Source organism: Eurypyga helias, unplaced genomic scaffold, assembly GCF_000690775.1.
Source record: "Eurypyga helias isolate BGI_N326 unplaced genomic scaffold, ASM69077v1 Scaffold50669, whole genome shotgun sequence".
NCBI lineage: Eukaryota > Metazoa > Chordata > Aves > Eurypygiformes > Eurypygidae > Eurypyga > Eurypyga helias.
This window is the reverse complement of record NW_010271082.1, coordinates 231-20,142: the sequence shown is the minus strand read 5'-3', so window position 1 is coordinate 20,142 and position 19,912 is coordinate 231. Positions and strand designations below refer to the sequence as shown.

The 19,912-nt window shown below is 39.4% G+C and overlaps 1 protein-coding gene across 1 annotated transcript; it reads right to left on the bottom strand.

Annotated features, from left to right (window-relative positions):
• Positions 1–7,035: 7,035 nt before the first annotated feature.
• ZCCHC8 (zinc finger, CCHC domain containing 8) lies at positions 7,036–19,500 on the bottom strand. The gene is made up of 13 exons (XM_010158663.1): positions 19,466–19,500; positions 18,786–18,860; positions 18,164–18,269; positions 17,347–17,424; positions 16,931–17,034; positions 15,117–15,182; positions 13,220–13,280; positions 12,623–12,765; positions 11,699–11,841; positions 11,103–11,218; positions 9,889–9,972; positions 8,956–9,070; positions 7,036–8,548 (listed from the first exon to the last, which is right to left on the bottom strand). Exons 2-13 carry the CDS (start codon positions 18,803–18,805, stop codon positions 7,737–7,739), a joined length of 1,848 nt encoding a protein of 615 aa, XP_010156965.1. The 5' UTR covers positions 18,806–18,860; positions 19,466–19,500; the 3' UTR covers positions 7,036–7,736.
• Between the last annotated feature and the right edge of the window lie 412 nt (positions 19,501–19,912).

Below are 19,912 nucleotides of genomic sequence, written 5' to 3'. Positions count from 1 at the left end.
GCTCCAACACCACATCAGCAATTTAATTCCCATTTTCAGGGCTGAATCCAACAGCTCTGCTTCGCTTCTTTACTCCCTAAACAGGCAACAGAGCCCTGCCCAGAGCCGCTCCACAACTGCTGAATTCATCACAAAGCAAACCCCAGGCTGCAGTCGCACAGATCGCTCAGTTTCTGCATGATGCCATTCAAACAAAAGGGTGATGAGAAAGCACTTCCACTGCTGGAGACCGATTGCAATTTGTGTCTCATTTGGGCTTCATTCTTTGGCATTAATCCAGCATGGTAAAGCACAAAACGGCGTGACGCAGTCCCTCAAATAATAGGTTTCAACTAGATCAGCATGTAGCAATGTTTGTTAGAATTTCACTTCCTAAACGTTAAATAGAATCTCTTACCATGGCCATTAGATGTTCAAAGAGATACTGGAATCCATGTACAGCCACCCTTCTTTCTCCCTGCAAAATTTGATAAAGGTTTTGCTGAATCAGGACTTCAGGATTTAAATATTAGATCGTAACTAAAAGTGCAGAGCTGGCAAATGATTGCTCCAAACAAAAAACTGACCCTGCAGCCCCTGGCTATGGAAATAAGGCAAAACTCCCCCTTAGGGTAAAAACTGGAGTCGGACTAAGTTTACAGAACATCTGTTGGCTTGAGAGCTACAGCTGTGACCCTCTGCGCTTGTCTCTGGTATCGCAGATATGAGCTTTCTGCACTGATCTGCTGCCCACACAGAACGTGCTTCCATCTAAGTACTGTTTTCCATCGTTTTCCTTCATCAGTTTGATTTTTTGGTCCGAGTTAATTTGTTTCCATGCAGACAGATTTCAAGAGCATGCAACTCAATGCACAGTATTGCAGGTTTCCATAAGCCTATCAGAGTGATACACCTCGTACAGGGCAGGGCAACAAGTCTGCTTACGCTTGAAAAGAGACACTAAGGATTGCAGCTTTGCACTGGCCTTGCTGAACTCGTAGTAAGAGCGCGAGCACTGAAGAACAGCGGTGAAGTAAAAGATGAAATACGGTTCGGACGTGTAAGCAGCTTTCTTCACCCCTTGCAAGGCTAAGCAAAAGATGTCCTGTTACTAAAGCAAGAAGTGAGAGTCCTGTCACACACATCAAAAGCCTCTACCTATAAAGTGCACGCACCATTGCTTTTTTGTGCCATTTCCTAGAGGACAGAATCATGGCTTCAAGACATCGGTATCTTACAGGAAACAAGGGAGTTAGTTATCCATCACTCAACCCCTATTGACCTCCAAACCATGAAAAAGTCGCTTTAGAGGAACTTCACGTTCATCCCAGTTAGAAATGTTTGTCCTCACTTCCATGAGCCAGTCTACACTTAAACGGAGATAGATGCAGGTAACAAAACCACCTGCTGTGTTCCTATCCCATCTGTAGCACTGCCTGGTACTGCACATCACGGTACTCTACAGGACTAAATATGACTGAGAGCCAGAATATCTCTGATTCCAGTACGAGCAGCTCTCTCCGGAACTGCACGGTCAGAGCAGTCAACACGTAATACACAGACATTTTCCTAACTCTATGGAAACAGGAATTGCTGGATGCTCCAGGGAAATCTGGGATGCTGACATAACTCCTGGCATCCTGGCCACAAATATAAGGTTACTTTAAAATTAAAATTGTTCTCTTCAGTGATGTGGGACACACCAGTTGAAATTGTTTCTGCCCTTTTTCAGATTTGAGAAGGGTTCAAAATTATTGAAGCCTTCCAAATAGCCAAAACGTTTTCTAGGAACTGCATTTAAGAATATCCAGACTTAGGAGATCCATTTTTACATTCAACGGGCCATAGCCATGCAAGTATGGAGCTCTGTTTTCCTCTGAACGATCCCTTCAGCACGTACATGCGGCAATCCCCACACAGAACCGACAGTCACACCTGCTTCAGAAAACACAACTACTTGCCTTTTTGAAATCAAGGAAGTGCTGCTTCAGAAATCCCAGCACAGAAACATGCACTATCACCTTCTGTAGTTGGTTCTGGGTTTGCAAAACCACAACAGGATTTCCCGCCCCCCTCCTCTTTTAACCTGAGTGGTACGTTTTACTCATCTATTTACAGCTATACTGATCCTAAAGGGATTCAGCATCCTAAGCCCTCATGCTTACAGCTATTTTTGGCTTTAAATTATGGCACTAAAACTGGCAGCTTTTGACTGATAGGTTACAGTTACATGAAAACCTGCCCTTTTTAGCCTTAATTATCAAGAATGCAACAGTTCCAAATAAAAAATGCTACAGACCTGGTAGTTGCCGTCACGGCTTAGTGGAGTGAAAGGCTGCAGGAATTCTTTCCCTTCGTACTGTACTCAGGCTTTCCTTCCCCAGGTCTGCCACAGGACACAGCAGCAGCTGAAAAAAGCTCTGCAAATCCATGCTCTTTGTTGGGGTGTTACACAAGACAAGCTCTCATCCCATTTTACACTATTTGTTCTACCCAACATGGGTAAAACAGAGAGCAGTGTTTAAAGAATCCTTTCTGCATGCTTGTTTAAACAGGGTACTCATAATCACAATGAAAATTACTGTTGGGTGTTTCATGTCACAGATAACTGAGAAACCATAGTCTATTAAAAAAGATGGACTATGCAAATCATTCTACCCCTTTTTTAAATACCACAAAAGCTGAATTCTCACCTACAGAGAAGCAATGCAGGAGGGGTTTTCTTCCTATTCAGAGTGCTGACTTCTAAAAAAAGGGTAAATCTATTTTTGTTCAGTCATTGGTTGCTTGTAGTTAAGTTTAGGAAGTGTCCAACTGTCACACGTTAATTACCATGTTATTAAATCCATCCTGTTTGTAGGCTTCGCCAAGCATCGAGACCAATTCCTACCTCTGACTCACCCCTTCTCACCCCCCAAAATGTAAGTATGGCTCTACAGCATTTTGTTAGGAACAGCATCAATCTTCAATGGCATTTACTCACCAGAGGCAATACAGCCCTGTTACAAAACGTAGGCACTGCCGAGTTCCATGGCAACTACCAATGCGTTTGGCACACTGATTACATGTGAGCTTTTTCCTCCTCCTCTTTTTCTATGTTCCCAGCGATCCTGCCTTACAGAGTTCGCAGTAAAAATAATTCTTCTTAGCAGCTAACATGTCCTTCAGATATCTTCTAGGATCTCAGCTATCTCTCTTCTCGTGACATTTTATGCACTGTGAATTAGGTTATGAAAATGGAAGTTAGAAATTCAGATCTTCTTAAGACACCACTAGCCCCGACTGATACCCTGAATATTTTGCACAGATTAGGTATTTTTAGATGTGCATGAGCATTTTTAAATACTTTTGCTGTTCCAAATGCTATAAACAAACACAAGTACTATGCCAACAGGAACCTGTGGGAAAATTTGAGTGACGCCTGCTCACACTATACCCACCTCATTACGAATTTTATTACTCATTCATTTCAGTAATCTAGGTTATTATGCCACACCCATCACCATGGGAATGTGACTTAAAAGTACCAGAAATATTTTGCTATTCAGCTTTTTCTCAGACCTTGTAGTGTGATTGCAGTTTCAATAAGGCCTCCAGGGAGACCTTATAGCACCTTCCAGTATCTGAAGGGGCTACCAGGAAGCTGGGGGGGACTTTCTACAAGGGCCTGTACTGACAGGACAAGGGGTAACGGGTTTAAATTGAAAGTGGGGAGGTTTAGATGAGATATCAGGAAGAAGTTCTTCCCGGGGAGGGTGGGGAGGCACTGGGACAGGTTGCCCAGAGAAGCTGTGGATGCCCCATCCCTGGAAGTGTCCAAGGCCAGGCTGGATGAGGCTTGGAGCAACCTGGTCTAGTGGAAGGTGTCCCTGCCCATGGCAGGGAGGTTGGAACTGGATGATCTTTTAGGTCCCTTCCAACCCAAACCAATCTATGATTCTATATACAAAACCAAATTGGGTAGTTACACCTGACAGATTCGTGAAATTCAGTGATTACAAACATCTTCAATGCAGCAACAATATATAGCACTTGATAAGAGAAGTATAGGAAAATAGCTAAGGAATCAAGTTGAATTCATTCCTAACCATGAGAGAAAAAACAGGGATAACTCCCCATCCCCAATGAACTGTGTGTCTCACAGCAGAGGTAAATAAAAGTTTTATTTACTGGTTCTGCTCAATGTTCTCAGAGCATTATCCATACTGGCCACCACCTCCACAGAAAGGACAATTTAAAAACTACATCTGAGTGCCCAGTGTTTTGTATGATTATCCTTACTTCAAGTCACTTACTAAAAGTTAAAAGTTACACAGTTTCTGCCACAGGCTGTCTGCCTTTCTGGGATCAAAACATAAACGTGACAAAAATCTTATTTTAAGAACAAAGTAGTATTACAGGAACTTTTCTAAGTTTTCTTTTTGTTTACAGTTTGAAAGGCAAAAGAATGACAAAAGGAAGTATTCAATTCCCAGCTATGTTTTCTTTACCAGTTAAGAAATCGTTAGGGTAACAGGGCATGAGGTTTTCTTGTTCTAATATACAGATTATACAGATCATTAGTGAAAAAGGGTTTGTGTTTTGGCACGCTCAGACTTGAAACTAAACACCTACAGATGTTTAAGAGGGATAGAATAAGGAAAAAAGGAAGAATAGTTCTAAATATATGGTGTATGTGGTCAAGGTCTAATAGCTCAGGCTAATTCATAACAGGATTCAGGGTTAGCCTCTAAATACCACATCCGGACAGCCCAAATACCAGGCACAGCCTGGTAAACCAAGGCTTTCCACTGACTAGCTCCAACCAGCTCCTGGTTTTCTTAGTCCTCTGCCTCAGTCCGCTGAAGTGCCCACTTTTGCCTATCAATACCCAACTCATCATACAGATTTTGACATGTAAGAACACATTCATACCTCCTATTTATTACATTGATCTCGTTAGAAAAGAATGAGCGCTGCTATCAAATGATACGTGACTTACTCCCCAAAAACATACTCAAGACAGATGAATAATATCAAGACTAAAAGGAGCAAGTCTAAACATCTGCTAACAGTTTTGTAAAAGCAGCACAAAAGCAATATAAATAATAATTCTGAGCACAGGCGACTAAGTATTTACACAAGCCACAGGTCTCTTGTTCTGTTAAAACCCAGGATCGTTAAACGTGAACAATCCCAGTTGTGGGAATCTGAATCCAAGCACATCTGCGAGCCTGACAGCATGGGCCGCGTGCTTCCAGCTGTAGCAGGCGACAGGCAAAGGACAAAGACATTTGCTGACTTGAACAACTAGTCAGTCGCTTGAACAAAAATTCCAGCGGATATCAAACGTGGACCCAAACAAAGCCCATTCCTGCCCAAGTCCCCCCCGACAGTATTTGCTTTAGGCAACAGAGGACATCATCTTGCAAAAACAAGAGATCCATATCCAAGTAGTTTCTGTGCAGCAAAAACAAGAGTGGCGAAAGCGATAAAAAACACGGAACAATTTAAAATCCAAGGTCTTAAAAAACTAAGGATTTAATGTATTTAAACTAAAACTTACCACTAGATAAAAGCCATGTTGCTGACATGACTTCACTTTACCCTTACTGCCGTATAAATCTGGGAAGCAGTAACACTAACAGCTACTTCAGCGGGAAGTCTGGGCATTCATACAAACATTGAACACTTACCTATTCTGATCAATTAGGGGGAAGGGTGATGTATTATGAATTTATTGTGAACACACAGAGCACTGAAGGGCACCAAGCATATAGGATGATTTGCATGCTGTGAGTTCTGTAGCAAGGCAGTTCACCAGTACTCCAGTAAAGTTTAGGATGCAGGTCCTACTAAGAAGCAGCAATTTATAAGAGCTACTAAAAAAACCGATCTTCTAAGATGTGGAGAGAGAACTGCATGTTTAGAACATGAGCACCTCAACACACCCAAAAGGTGTGTACACCCGAAATCATTACCTCATGCCCTGCGTCACGCTGTCACCCACACGTGAATGCTGCAGCACACAGCACGTAAAGGCTTGCGTAAGTCTCGTTATTAGCTTTTAACTCCATGGGAGGGGGGAAGCGCGGAGAAAGTGCAATCTCTATATGCTTCCCAACAGAGATTTCTTTGGAAAGCATGTGGAAGCTGGAAGCAATGTCTTATCCATTCTGATTACAGACAACAATGCTGTTTCTCGTATAAAAATGGGGAGAGCCTTTCATTTTAGCACGTACCACGAAGTTACCTTGGCCACCGCCTTCCAAACGCAACCAGATACCCTGAGCTGGTGTATGCTGCAAAAAGGGTTTTTTTCAGCCTCTTGGAAAACAGGCAGTTCATATGCAAAAACACTTTGGTTTTCTCTTCCTGTAAAGTTCAGCGCCAAAAATAAGGAAATAAATATAAAAAGTTTCACTACAAAGAGCCTGGGGTTCTCGTAGGCATTCAAACGCAGAGTGTGCTCATGTCACGGAAGGGCCCTTGGGAAATAAGCACTATCTGCAAAGCTGAGAATTTTAAAGAGTAAGTTCAGTCTCTAAAGTTATCTTGTCAAAACCACCTGCGAACACCCCCCTTTCACAAGCCTTTTCTTAAGACACCTGAAAATACTTGGGTTTACTGTACATCTTACTTGGCTAAGACGACTTTTTCCTGCATTTATGTAAGGACAAACCAGCTCCAGTGAATACTGTTAAGTCAATCTAGTACTCCCTCTGCTGGCAATGCAAATAAGCACAGTCATTTCACCTACAGCTCCCTATGAAGACAAGAGAAGGGGAAAAAAACGTGTTAGAATAATTAATCAGCAGAATTATAACACTTTTAAGCTTTCAAAGTGGGCAATTCTTCAGATTATGAAAACTGAATGCTATGGCAAGGTTCTATTTAAGTAGCTACAGTAATTTTAACAGCTTCTTGATTACAAAAACCTGAACCCAACAGTTGTGACCCTTCCTAAAATATCCATCCTCATTTTAATCAGCTTGTTTTTCTAATTAACTTCAGCAGCTGATTTTCAAAAATCAGCAGTTTGATGGTTCAGGACTCCAATTGAAAAAAAACCCCACCTTTTTATATAAAAGGTCATTTATTAAACCTCTGTACACAACAACGAACATGTATGTACAGCAAGTTAACATGAAAGAATGACGTTACAAAAGAGACAGTGGTAATTAAAACTAACCCACATAAATAATTTATAAAAATATTTGAAATTGTGATGATAATGCTGGTAATCCCTGATTATTTTTATCCAATTGCCAGGATTTTGATGAGGGGAATTTCAATGTTAGACCTTCTTTTAAAAACATTCTGAATATATTAAACTTATCTACAGGATAATTAGCAAAATGTATAAAGTATAGACTATCGTACAAAGAACAGATTAAAAAAATCACCAATCCACCTGAAACTCAAGGACAATATAAATCTTCACCAAAGAAATGAACAGCAAACCACAAACTCCTCTATTTTTGGAGTTTCATGTATTGGTATGCAAATAGCTCTTAACAAATCAACAGTCGTCTTATTCTTTAGTGGAAGGATGTAATTTGGGAAAATTCTTCTCTATTTTCTGGCCGCGTTGGGGGTCCTGGTCAATACGGAAGCCCTGCAGTGACTTCAGTTCCGAGGAAGAACGGGGCAGAGCTGTTATTTGTCAAAATTTTCCTTCCCAAAAAAGGATAAGGAAGGTTATGCGAGTCTGTAAAACTGGAGAAGGAGAGAGAAGGAAGCAGGAACTTGGACATAATGAAACAAAGGAAGACCAGTTAAGTTGAAGTCTTTTTCTTTTGCTGGTTTCTTGGGGAATTTTTTAACACACTTCTTATTCGTAGATAAACACCTGTTGATTCTGCCATATTTTCAAACTCAAACGGCGTTATGCCTGCAGCAAACTTGCTCATATCAGGAACAAGACTGGAGTTTTTTGCAGATGATTCAATGCTTGTGACCGTTTCACTACCCCCTGTATTTTCTTCATCATCAGCCTCACAGTTGGGAGCAGGCATGGTGTTATCCAGCAGGCCCCCAGAATCTGTATTAGCAGGATTTTCTGTTAAATTAAGTAAACTATCGACTGGATTAGGACTAGTTACAGAATGTTCATTTTCTGGTTTCTGTTCACTGATGTCAGAAAACCTAGTTTCCACTGTAATCCCCTTCTCAGATGATGTGACTTCTGCAACAAGACCTACTTCGTTCCTAGACGGTGATGATGTAACTGAATTCCCAGTTAAAGGTGTACCAACAGGAATATCAGAGTCACTGTTTGTGCTTTCTGCCTGCTCTAGTGCTGCCCAGATTAATCGCTGCTGTTCCTCGAGCTCTTCTAAGGTCAGAGTATCCTCATCCATGACTGAGTCCACTATTTTTGGCTGAGGAACATCACCGGAAGGATTCAGTGGTGGAATAGTCCTAGGAAGAGGAGGGCGGGTGGGTGCTGAAGGTTGAGGTGGTGTAAGATTTAGTGGAGGTGTTCCTCGTGGTAAAGGAGGATTTGACATCGCCGGACGTTCAGGTGGCAGTGGAGGCTGAAACTCAAAACTGTTAGGAGTTTGAGATCTTTGTGATGCTTCCACATCTAGAAACAGATTGAAAGACATCTGATTAGAATCTGAAGCCTGACTGGGACAAGATTCGAAGTGCTAATGCTCTGATTAACTGCAAGACTTATGTCTTCTCATCCTTGGTTTTCAGCTGAGAAGCTTTTTGAAGGTTTTAATATGCACTGAAACTATGTTTTGGGGCATTTTACCTCTGCTAGCCATTCAAGGGGAAAAAAAAAAAAAGATAAAATACTCCTAAACATATTGAGAACAAACATACTGAGATCAAACAAAAGTTACATTACTTACAACCGTAACAAATACCAACATTCTCTTCATTACAACAGCATTCTCTTTATGAACGCTGACATTTCAATTCAGAGCAAGTTATTTTGAAAACAAAAATTGAAACTAGGAAAAAACCCCTGCAGAATAACTATACCAGAATCTAGGTCCATGTCAGCTGCTTGTACCTCCAAATTGTCTTCTTTTAGTCGTTTGGAATGATGAGAACTTGACTGAGATGCAGCCCTTTTATTGCTAGATTTTGGACTTGGCTGAAGAAAAATCACCCAGGAAAACCAAATAAATTAGTATGAAATTAGTACTAAATTAAATTTCCAGCTACAACAACTTGTTTAAAGCTATTTTATAACCATGCAATCATTTAGCAATCCAGTGTGTAAACCAGACATTGAAGTTTGAGAGATTTAATGCAACTGAACAGAACTGTAATCTTGTTAAGGTTTAAGTGGCAAAAGACAAGACTGTCTGCATTCCTAGCAGAGGACTGTGACCAAGTTTGCCCTGGACACATAGATCTGATGAGACCATCACAATGCAAGTATTGTACATCCCATCCTGGCAGGCTTAGAATTCAGTGTTTAATTGATATAGTGTTACACTTTGGGACTGAGGGCAGAGCACACATCTTCCATCCTTAACTGGAAGTATTCTGCAGTAGATAACATTAGGCTAGAGAAGACTTGAGAATGATACAGTCAGGGCCACCATGTGTTTTCTCAAGTCACTATGATTAGTGTAAATCCTGACTATGGCAAGCAAGATTTTCACCTCTTTGAGAAGTCTGGCACCAAGACTTTTTAGACTGTACAAGTCTATAGCAACCTTTTCCATAACTGTTTATAAAATACAGCACAACTGAGATCTGCTTCTATTAACTGAAATAATGGATTTTGTTCTGAACATGAAGCTCCTTTTTGTTAGAAGGGATAAGCAAAGCACCAGCATTTCACACCTGGTATTTCCAGTAGGAAAGTCTATCCCCTTGTGCAAAAAAGAAGATCTAAACAAGAGATCGTCACTGATTACACTAAATACAAGACACTTTTTAATAAGAATGAGATATATTTACCGCATGAAAATTAGAAAGGTAGTTCGCAAAAACATCCTTCTGTTGAGATGGCTGCATGGGGATAGAACCAAACATCTGCCATTCCTACAGGGGGAGGGAAAAAAAAAGGGAAATAACATTGCATATGGATAGCTATTTACACGTCAGAGAAACATGGAGAGATTAACAAGCCAAGATGAATTCAAGTTGTCATCTAAACCCACAATTTATCAGAATAAATAGATCTTTTGTAGGAGCTTCTGGCAAACCAAAGTACTCTCACCTGCGAACATAACTCATTCAATGCCCTATGACCGGGTAGTAGGGATAATAATTTAAAAAAACCCACCACCTTTGTGAAATGTCTTGTTAACCATTTCATAGCAACTACTCTTCAACATTTCTAATACAACTACAAACTTCTCCTCAGAAACTGTTCAGACAAAAAAGGCTTACTTTAAAAAACTGTTAATTTTCAGTGAAAACTGAAAAACCACCTCGAGGAATGAACCTTGGTTAAGAATACTGAATGAAAAAAACCCCCCACATTTGGAGGCCACTAAACAGGCAAACGTAAAGCTGCAAAAGAAAACATGCAAGTGCTGCTTTTAATGGCACAGGCATTAACATCAGTGATGAAGTTCACGACTAACAGCAGGTTAAAATGCTTTTAGAAATACCAGTTCACCATTAGCAGCCACAGGAGATGCCGTGTGCGCTCTCTGCTTAGGAGAGCACCCACTGTGTGGGTCTTTCTGGTATGACCCGTTTTGTTCCAGGTGTTAAAAAGCTTCCCAGCAACTGTGCACCAGTCTGACATGGTTTTCTATAGCTGAAAATATATCTACGATAATATCCCAGAGTAATGTTCATATTCCAAGAACATTCAGAAAATGTAGATGTATGGAAGGAACAGGCATTTGTGTGTAGTTTCATGTTTTTTAAAAAAAAAAAAAAAAATCAAACTATCCTTGTAGTCTCCAGTTGGTCTCATCATGGAAATAATCACCACAGAAGCACTGTCAGACCCTGCCTACAAGAGCTGTGACAGACCTCAAATAGATGATGTCATGTTCATTACCTCAACAGCCCCCAGCCCCAAACCAGGTGTTATTTTAAAAATAAGAACCCACTGAAAGAAAACTGTCAGACGTAGAATAGGAAACATTAAACGTGGCTAAAGGCAATTAATGTCAGTCAGCACGTTGCTTGGAAGGTAGCAGACAGCCACTTACATCTGGGATCCCACTTGGAGTGGATATATTAAAGCCTGGATAGTTTATCAACTTGGAGACATCGTAAGTGACGCGTTTTGACTGACGTGATCCTTCATTTTCTGTTCCATCATCACCTAGTAAAAAAAAAAATATAATTATCAATGCTAATTAAGGACATTACTGAAAAAAAAAATCCTCAGGATTTAAGAACAGGTCTTGGGTTTTGGAATCTGAGTATTGATAGAAAGCTTTGTAATCCAGAAAGGCAGTAACAGTGACCAAATCTGTTGGCTACATGCATAAAGCTTCCCCAGAAAACTCCTGTCTGAGCAGCATAAATTTTGGTTATTAGTAAAAAGCTGGTAAATTACTTAATAAGTTTGGTTTCAAGAAATGTATTCTTTGCTTGCTGGCAGGCTTAAGTTACTGAACTTTAGAAAGTATTATTGTTTCTTTTATAAAACACAGGAAAAGAAATTGATTAAAAAAAGGGAGAGGAAAATTTAACAATAGGCTATTTGCAACTCTTTCACAGTTTCACAGGAACTCATATCAGGGGACAATTAAGAGTGGAATCACACTGACAGAGAGTCTGAAAACTGCACCTTCCTCACCTCTTCCATCATAAAGTGCAAGTCCCGAGTGCTCCATTTCAGCCTCCTTGAGCCAGCCTGGAGGATAACCCAGCTGACGCATGCGATATATAAATGGAGGAAGACTCCTCTCTGTGACACCAAGTGCATCCTGAAGCTCCCCACTAAGAAAACAAACAGAAAACACAAAGTCCTCCAGTAAAATCCATAATGGAGTTTTGACAAAAAAGAAGTTTTGACCATTTTGTTGACTTTTAAACTATCAAGTAAAATAACTTACTTTTAGCTCAAACTATGATGCCTGTCAATCCCAGATACAAGAATTTTAGGCCAAAACCAGCTATGATGTTAAGAGATCACTTTTAACCCTTTCATTTCTCCATATAAGTGTACATATGCTTAAACATTTTAAGAGCATTAATTCTACGCTGAGAACAACTTACTCAACTTGTTAATTCTCCTTCGTGGCCTTAACTGTAGCTCTTCAGGACAGGAAGGGTGGACATAATGCAACACTAAATTTACCAATGATTTCTTTGCAGACTACTACAGCCATATTGGGATTTTTTAAGATGTTGAATAGAGAGAAAAAGAGAGGAAGGGACACTCAAAGCTCAAAATTATCAGAATCCTGCATGCATTTTTAGCTTACGAGGGTCATCATATATTTGCAAGTTGAGTGGCAATTTGTCTCTCCCTACATCAGGGTAAGCGCCACGGGAAATGTAGGACTATTAAGCCAACAATGAGTTTTGATTTGAAAAATACCTGTGCAATTTATTAAACAAAATCTTATTTAGCAAACAAATTTGAACATAATAGACCCATAGTTAAGAATAGCAGATGGACTTAGAGAACTCTGGAAAGTTTAACATCTGGCACTCCAAAGGCAGAAAAGGGATTCCAGAAAAGCATTGCAACAGCTAATGAAAGGAAAAGAGATACCTAATTACTCCTGGTTTAAATTTTCCAAACCTCTCTTCTACTTCTTCTGCATGATAACGCTGCTGAAAATTCTGATTGCTCGCGTCACCACAAGCTTCCATAAACTCCTTTCTCTTCTCACTTATACGAGCTGCATTTCGTGGCTTAAAGATAATACAATTGGGAAGTTGAGATTTGGACAATTTACAATTTATGCACTCCTTCACCCCACATAAAACTGGTACTCCTTGCCCTCAGCATGCTTAGTCATTTATCACACAACTGCGTGACACAACTACAGTTGTAATGAAAACTATGTAGCAAAAAACCCAAGAATATTTGCACTGGGTGCAGAGCTCTCAAACAGGAGGAAAGAGTTTAAATTGAAAACCGTCCCTCCATAAATTAAAGGAGACATTCAAACCATTATGCTATAAAAATAATTTACGTATTGATTTAGTATGTTATAATTTTTAAGTACAACCTAACCAACAGAGATGATTAACCATTTGTACATCCTGGCCCCAATGCATCCAATTCCCTTTTTTCCCCAATGGTACAGGTACACCAAAACATTTATTGGAGAGCAGCAGTTTTGAATGCTGATGTAGACTTTACCTTCGGACAGTCTTTCATCTGATGGTCTTCAGAACCACAATTGAAACAATGCGGTTTTGGCCTGCTTAAAAAATGCACAAGAAATTAAGCCTAAAAAGAATTCTGCAATGTTAAATGCAGTTCATTATTTTACATCTTGTTAGATTTTTAGTTTTAGACTTAGAAATAAAAAAATGTAAGCATTGCTTGCTGATCTCATATGCTGTTTTCTGCTTCTCTTACACTGACAGCTTAAGGTCAATCTTCAAAATAGAGAGGCAGAGTATTGTTTATCTCACAGCCCTAAGCAGAACACAAGAAATGAGAAAAACACAGGCACAGCATGTGGAAAGAGAGAACTAAAATTACAGTGGAAAAATAATATTTCCAGGCAGAAATGGAGCTTTTATATCCCATATCAGAGAGATCTGTTCCCTTGCGAGGGAATAGAATAGTCATAGAATAATTCAGGCTGAATCTCAGGAGATCTCTAATCCAGTCCCATAATCAAAGCTGGGTCAGCCATGAGTTCAGACCAGGTTGCTCAGGGCTTTATCCAGTTGGTCTTGAAAAACTCTAAGGATAGAGACTGCATAACATCTCTAGGCAACCTGATCCAGACGTTCACTGTCCTAAAGGTGGAAAATCTTTTCCTTGTATTACACCACAGATAGCAGAGTATTCACTGGAGGATTTCTGCTTCTTATTAAATATGTAAAGGTTTGCTTAGACAGTGCCAACAGATGCAAACAATACCTACATACTAAAGTCTAAGCTGTGTCCAGAGGAAGGAAAGTGAAGATGTTAAAACAATACTTTTAACTCTTGAGTTCAGATAAGGAACCCCTCAATTTAACATGCCCGTAGTAATTTAACATCTCTAGTTCTCTTTTTAAGCTCGTATCATCAGAGGTCTGATCCTTTTTACTACACTGAGAATCAGTTACCAGTAGAAAGAAGAGGTGAGCATGACTACTTCTTTGGAATGTCCTGGTCCACAGTCTGAACAAGGCACACATTATGAAACTGTGCAGTGACCACCTGGAATGGAACTGCAGCTGCCTTCGTATTTAGTTTTCCTTGTAAATTCATACTGTGACAACAAACACTTTCAACATTATAGAAGGGAAAAACCCAATCCCTTACAGGATTTTATAGAAAGTATTCTTTCCTGAACATTCTTTCTTTACCAAATTAGGTTGGAAACCAGAAGTGGAGACAAAAAGGGCAACACAAGGATGAATGTCCAGGGTAACTCGCACACATTCCAAACTCTTGAAGCCTCTAGAGTGAAAGCACATCATCTGCCTCATCTTCACACAGTATTCAAACAGCAACCTTCTGTGGTGATCCAAGTATTTTATCACCATCCCATATCACAAGCACAACCCTTCAATCCGCCTTCCATTCAGATGATAGTATTTCTAATCAAACCAGAGTTTAACTTGGTGTGTCTCTATCTTTGGAATTCCCACTAAAAGCTTGCCTGGTCTTCATTGCATCTGAAATCAGTGACTTTAGAGGCTATGAAGACCACACAATCGGTCAGTTTGCTCTACTTCCTACCTCCCACAAAAGCTGTACAATCAGCTCTAACATCAGTCTGTCTTAAAAGCCTATAAGTCAGACAGGAGTTGTTTTACAACACAGTAAGAATGACGGTACACCAGTGCAAGGATGACAAAGCAATCGCTGAAGAGGCAAGCAACAGAACTGAGCGTAAGCTTCAGAAACCTTTTACACTGACTTTTGGTCCTTCCTAAAGCAAGTCAAACAAGAGATCCACTGACTGCAAAGCTCAGCACTGGTTTACTTCAACTCATGAACTCACATTCAAGGGTTTACTATACTAGGGAATAATCACAGCGTACATCTGAACTTTTCAGCTCAAAATTTTATAGTTAAGAATAATACAAACCTTTTGGGTTTTACTTGTATTTCTTGTCCATCTAGGGAGAGAATCTGGCTGAAAACTTGCTGATATCTTTAGATTTCAATAAGGAACTGCTACTGGATGAAGCAAAATTTCAATCTTGTTTAAAATACCAGTGAAAACCTAATAGTGCTTTGAACAGAATACTGACTCTTTGGATTAAAGTTACAGATGGGTGCCTGATATGAAGTCTACAGTATAAGCTAGAAAACTGTACCTACTATAAACTATTTGCTAAAATAGGCTTACGTTGTTTCCTCCGACCCAATTTATATCCAATAACCAATTTTGGTCTTTAGCAGCACTTGCAAAAACTACGATCCTCTTCTTTATAAAGCAGAGCTTTGAAACTAGTAATTCCCATATGCTTCACAGCCATCTTATTAATAACCTATTGGGATAGAATGAACATAGTAGGTGGAGATAGGTCATATCGTACTACTTGTGTTTGGTTTTGGATTGCAGGTGCTCTGCCCATTTGTCTGAAAACAAGAGGGCTGCAAGCAAACTGCCATGGTGAAGACTAAGAGGTTCAGTAAAGTGCAGAAGCACAGCAGTTTCCAGAATCTGGCATTTGCTTTTACCAAGAAAAGCCGATGCCAGATACGGGTCGAACTGACGTGTTAACTGAGTGCCGTGTTTCAGTCATTTAGAAGCACGGTCCCTGACACACCATTTAACTCCATGTAAGTGCTGGTTTAGGCTTAATGTCATCTGTGGGAGCTCTGAAGAAAGATGCAGGAAGTACATGTAAAGAACAGTATCAAAGCTAGGCTGGCAGACATGAAAATTTAGCCACACTTAACTCTCATGTTATAGAAATTCCCGTTAGGCATCTACTTCCTCATCTGGAGGCTGGGAGAGGGCACAGTATCATTTGGAGAACAGGAGTGACTTAATGCACTGTAAGAGCGACAGCTTTCCAGATGTAAAACTAGAGTGCAGTGCATACGCAGTCAAAGGCAGGCACAAGAAAACCCAGGCTGGCCAGCTTATAAACCTGCAATTTTTCTTCAGCTACACGTAATTCATTAACACTAGAAAATGACCTTTATGACGAGCTAGATAACTAGATACTGCAGAAATCAACTGTGAAACTGGTCCTTGTACTGACTTTCTGGAGCAGAAGCAACACTGGAAAACTGGGGAGAGGAGATACTTGAGAAAATCTGAGAAATTTCTTGCACACCCCCACCTCCTTTTTTTTTGTCACAGAGGACTACAATATCAAAGAACACTTTTTCCAACATTTCCCTCAATCCCACCTTTCAAATACTAGCTTTAACACACACTGAAGAACTAACTTTAAAAGGGATGTAAGTTAAGAGCATTCCACCATTAAATTTGGATAAAAGACTTTCCCAGTGGCTCCCATGTTTGGAAGAAAAATCACCTTAGAGCATATTTGAGTTTGCCAAGCCCTTTTTTTCCTCCCAAATAGCAGATTTTATAGAGGGAGAACACTTATCCTATCTGGAATGAGCTGTCATTCCAAACCTGATTGCACACTGGCCCACAAAATTCCTAAAGTCACAAGATGTATTTATGGGAATAAGGCACTCACTCTTCCCAAACATAAGTCCTCTAAAAATCAGGGAGCTAATCATATCAAAAGACTTACAAGTTTTGTCTAAAAAAAAAACCCACTAATTACTCATTAAAACTTTTCATCTGTAACGACTGATATGGTTTTGACAGAAATGTACAATCTACTGAACAGAATTTGTGCTCAATTTACCAACTGGCATTCTTTGGATTTGACAAACAGAAAAAACACCTTGTCTTAGTAAACAGGATACTTAGGTATTTCCCATCCTTCTGTCAGCTGTGGATTCTCATTTAATATAGGCTGTCCCAGTTTATCGAGACAAAAATTGGAAAAATACAGAACACTTCCTACAACCTGCAGAAAAAAAGTCAGAAAATTGTCAGAAATGTGTCAGTATTTAGGTCAGATTGGTAGCATTTCTATAATTTACACTGCTTGAAATACTTCCAGATTTTTTCCCCCACTCTGTGAGAATTTACAAACAATACACACCCACACCTGTACAAGTAAGGGTTTTTTCCACTGATGTAGCCAAAACATGCTGAACTGAACAGCTTTTACACTGCTAAATGAAATTTAACAAGATCTTATTTTAATGGCAGGATATATTGTATATTTAGAATGAAGTCAGACCTACCATTGAAGAGTATACAGTCAAAAACTTACACTAAAAGCTTCTTTTATTTTTTTAACAGAATTCGAGCTTGCTGTTTTAGAGTCCTCTTCCAAAAGAACACTGGAGGGCTGACATGAAAAGTAAAAATGCGGATAATTAATTTAAAACAGTAAAAAGAAAAGCTGCTAAATTAATGAAGTATGTAAAACACCCAGAACATGGAATACACCATCTATTCTTTCTGGAAGCACTGAACAGTAGGATGGAGAGGTCTACATTAGCCATAATGCTTCCATTGCCCGAAGTATGAAACAGCTAATTTCTAATGTTTTATTTGATAAGACAGATGCTGCATAAGAACATCTTTATCCCTATATCAAAAGCTAAGAAGATGGACAAATGTGCCATTTTGCCCTTTTATTCAAAGTGAGTGCTAAAAGGTGAATCTGAAGAAAATTTCAAAATTCTGAACTAAGAGAAGAAAGTGGAAATTTCCAGATTCTGTTGTTCTTCTGTGCTCTTATACATACTCAAAGTTGGGCCAAATGCAATCAGAGGAGGATACGTTAAGTTTGTACCTTACAGCCTTTTCTTGATTATTTAAACCCATTTATTACTTTGCTTTTACACAAATTTCACTAGGAACAATTTTAAAGACGCATTTTCATGGGTAGAAATTTTCTTGTCTTGGTCCTCTGTTTTTGGAATAAATAGTTATACTGCATTTGTTTGACAGTTACTTGTTTTGCAATTAAACAGGAAAAAAGACATCTAGAATTCTGCTATTTAGGAATGTAGTATTTCAGTATTCCCGCTATAAAGACGCGATGGAAGGAGCACGTAATAACAATGTGGGTTTTAAAGTACCTGTGGCTTAACATTGAGGTGCGATTTTTCTTGTTCACCTCTCTTCTGCTCTTCATGTTTCTGAACTAAATTAAAAACAAAATCTTCAATTTCTTGATGATACTGCCTGTAACAGAGTGAAGAAGTGTACAGAGACAAAGACATGAGCAAGATTGAAACATGTGCCAGATGTCTCTTTTCTAAGCACCTACCATTTGCTGTTTGTTAAGAACTTAGGGAAGGGGCAGTCACCTTCTCTCCGGCCCTCCTCCCAACCCCCACCAACATGAATGCAATCTGTTATTAGAGGCACCTTTATATTACTGCAGCAAACAAATCAACTCAGAGGCAGGGAAATTTTAGTTCACTGCATGTACCCACAACACTCAGGAAACTCAAACTGCTACTCAGACTGCCTCCAATTTCTGTAAGTCACACTTCATTTCATCATAAAAGCAAATATCGCTAATGAAAGCAACAGACCTCCTGTCACATCGTTCATTATCCTTTCTCCCCTTCAAGCTTAACAAGCTTATGGTATTGAATAAAACATACATACATCCTCTGGGCAACACTAACATATCCAAGTAAACAAAAAAATCCCATTTTCTGTCAGGATTGTTTTTTCTTGGGAAGTACTTACTTAGAAATTACATTGTTCATAAATAAAATCTGTAACAGAGGTCCATCCAATTTGGAGCTGCCCACTGAAATTCCACTATAAGAACAGAACAGAGACACAGACAACCATTTCTGTATTAGCTTTACCATAAACATTCCTTATCCACATTATCACAGCAAATAGCCTGTAGCCCACAGAGGGAGGAAGGTTTGCCAATGCAAGTCGTGTTCTTTTAAGAAGTTCTTATTCACTTAAACAGAAACCACCCTCTTCCAACAAAGCAGGTTGCCTGGTGTGAGGTAGAACACCACACTACAGAAGTTGTCTTCTAACTGCAGAAAACTGTTCTAAGACTATCAGTAAGATTTCTTATTTATTCAACTATTTAATGTACTTATTCTCACTGAACTTTAAAAGAAAACTGTTTTCCTAAAAGCCAACTAAGTTTCACAAATAGGTACAGACAACTGAAGTTACAGCAACACAAATTAAATTCTCAATATTCCAGTCTAAGGGACTTTTCAAGAATAATAACGGCATTTTGGAAGCCCAACATCTAAGCAGGGACGGGGACACAGCCACAAAGTTTCTAAAAAGATGTGACAGACATTGTTAGCTCAGGCAGCTGTTAAATCAGTCAAATTCTATTTCAAACTTGCACAGGTCATACAAAGTGAATTTTTAAGTCAGCATTAACATACCTAGGACGAGTCAGAATATTCAGCTTCCTTTTAAGTTCTTGGTGTTAATGTATTGTCAAGGACATTACTTTCTTCAGAAGACACAGACCAACACCTTAATTAATTAAAGGATCAAAACAAACAAGAAAATACCTAACAAGAATTCCACAGAGTAAGGAAAGGGGTTTCAGACCTTCCTTTCCACTGCAGAGGATTAGTTAGAAATCTCTCTGTTGCAGAAGAAACACAATAAAAAAAAATATCCACACCCAACAAAAAAACCCCAAACCTCCACAACCCAGATGAAAAAGAGGATAAGCTGTGACAATCCAATACTGTACTTTGGTACAAGCACTATGGCTGAACTGTCAGATTTACAAGATTTTAAAATACCTACAATCACCACAAAAAAGTGTCAACATTAAGACACACAAACTCTAAAAACCCTTTAGGGAATCAGTCACAATT

Bases quoted from the DNA above. Each gene is read 5' to 3' on its own strand.
- ZCCHC8 (XM_010158663.1), bottom strand. From the start codon at position 18,805: ATGAACAATGTAATTTCTAA. The intron at 17,425-18,163 runs GTACTTTAAAAC...TTTTCATGTCAG, and splicing joins ACCTCAATGTTAAGCCACAG to CCCTCCAGTGTTCTTTTGGA. The intron at 8,549-8,955 runs GTATAGTTATTC...ATCTGTTTCTAG, and splicing joins TGACATGGACCTAGATTCTG to ATGTGGAAGCATCACAAAGA.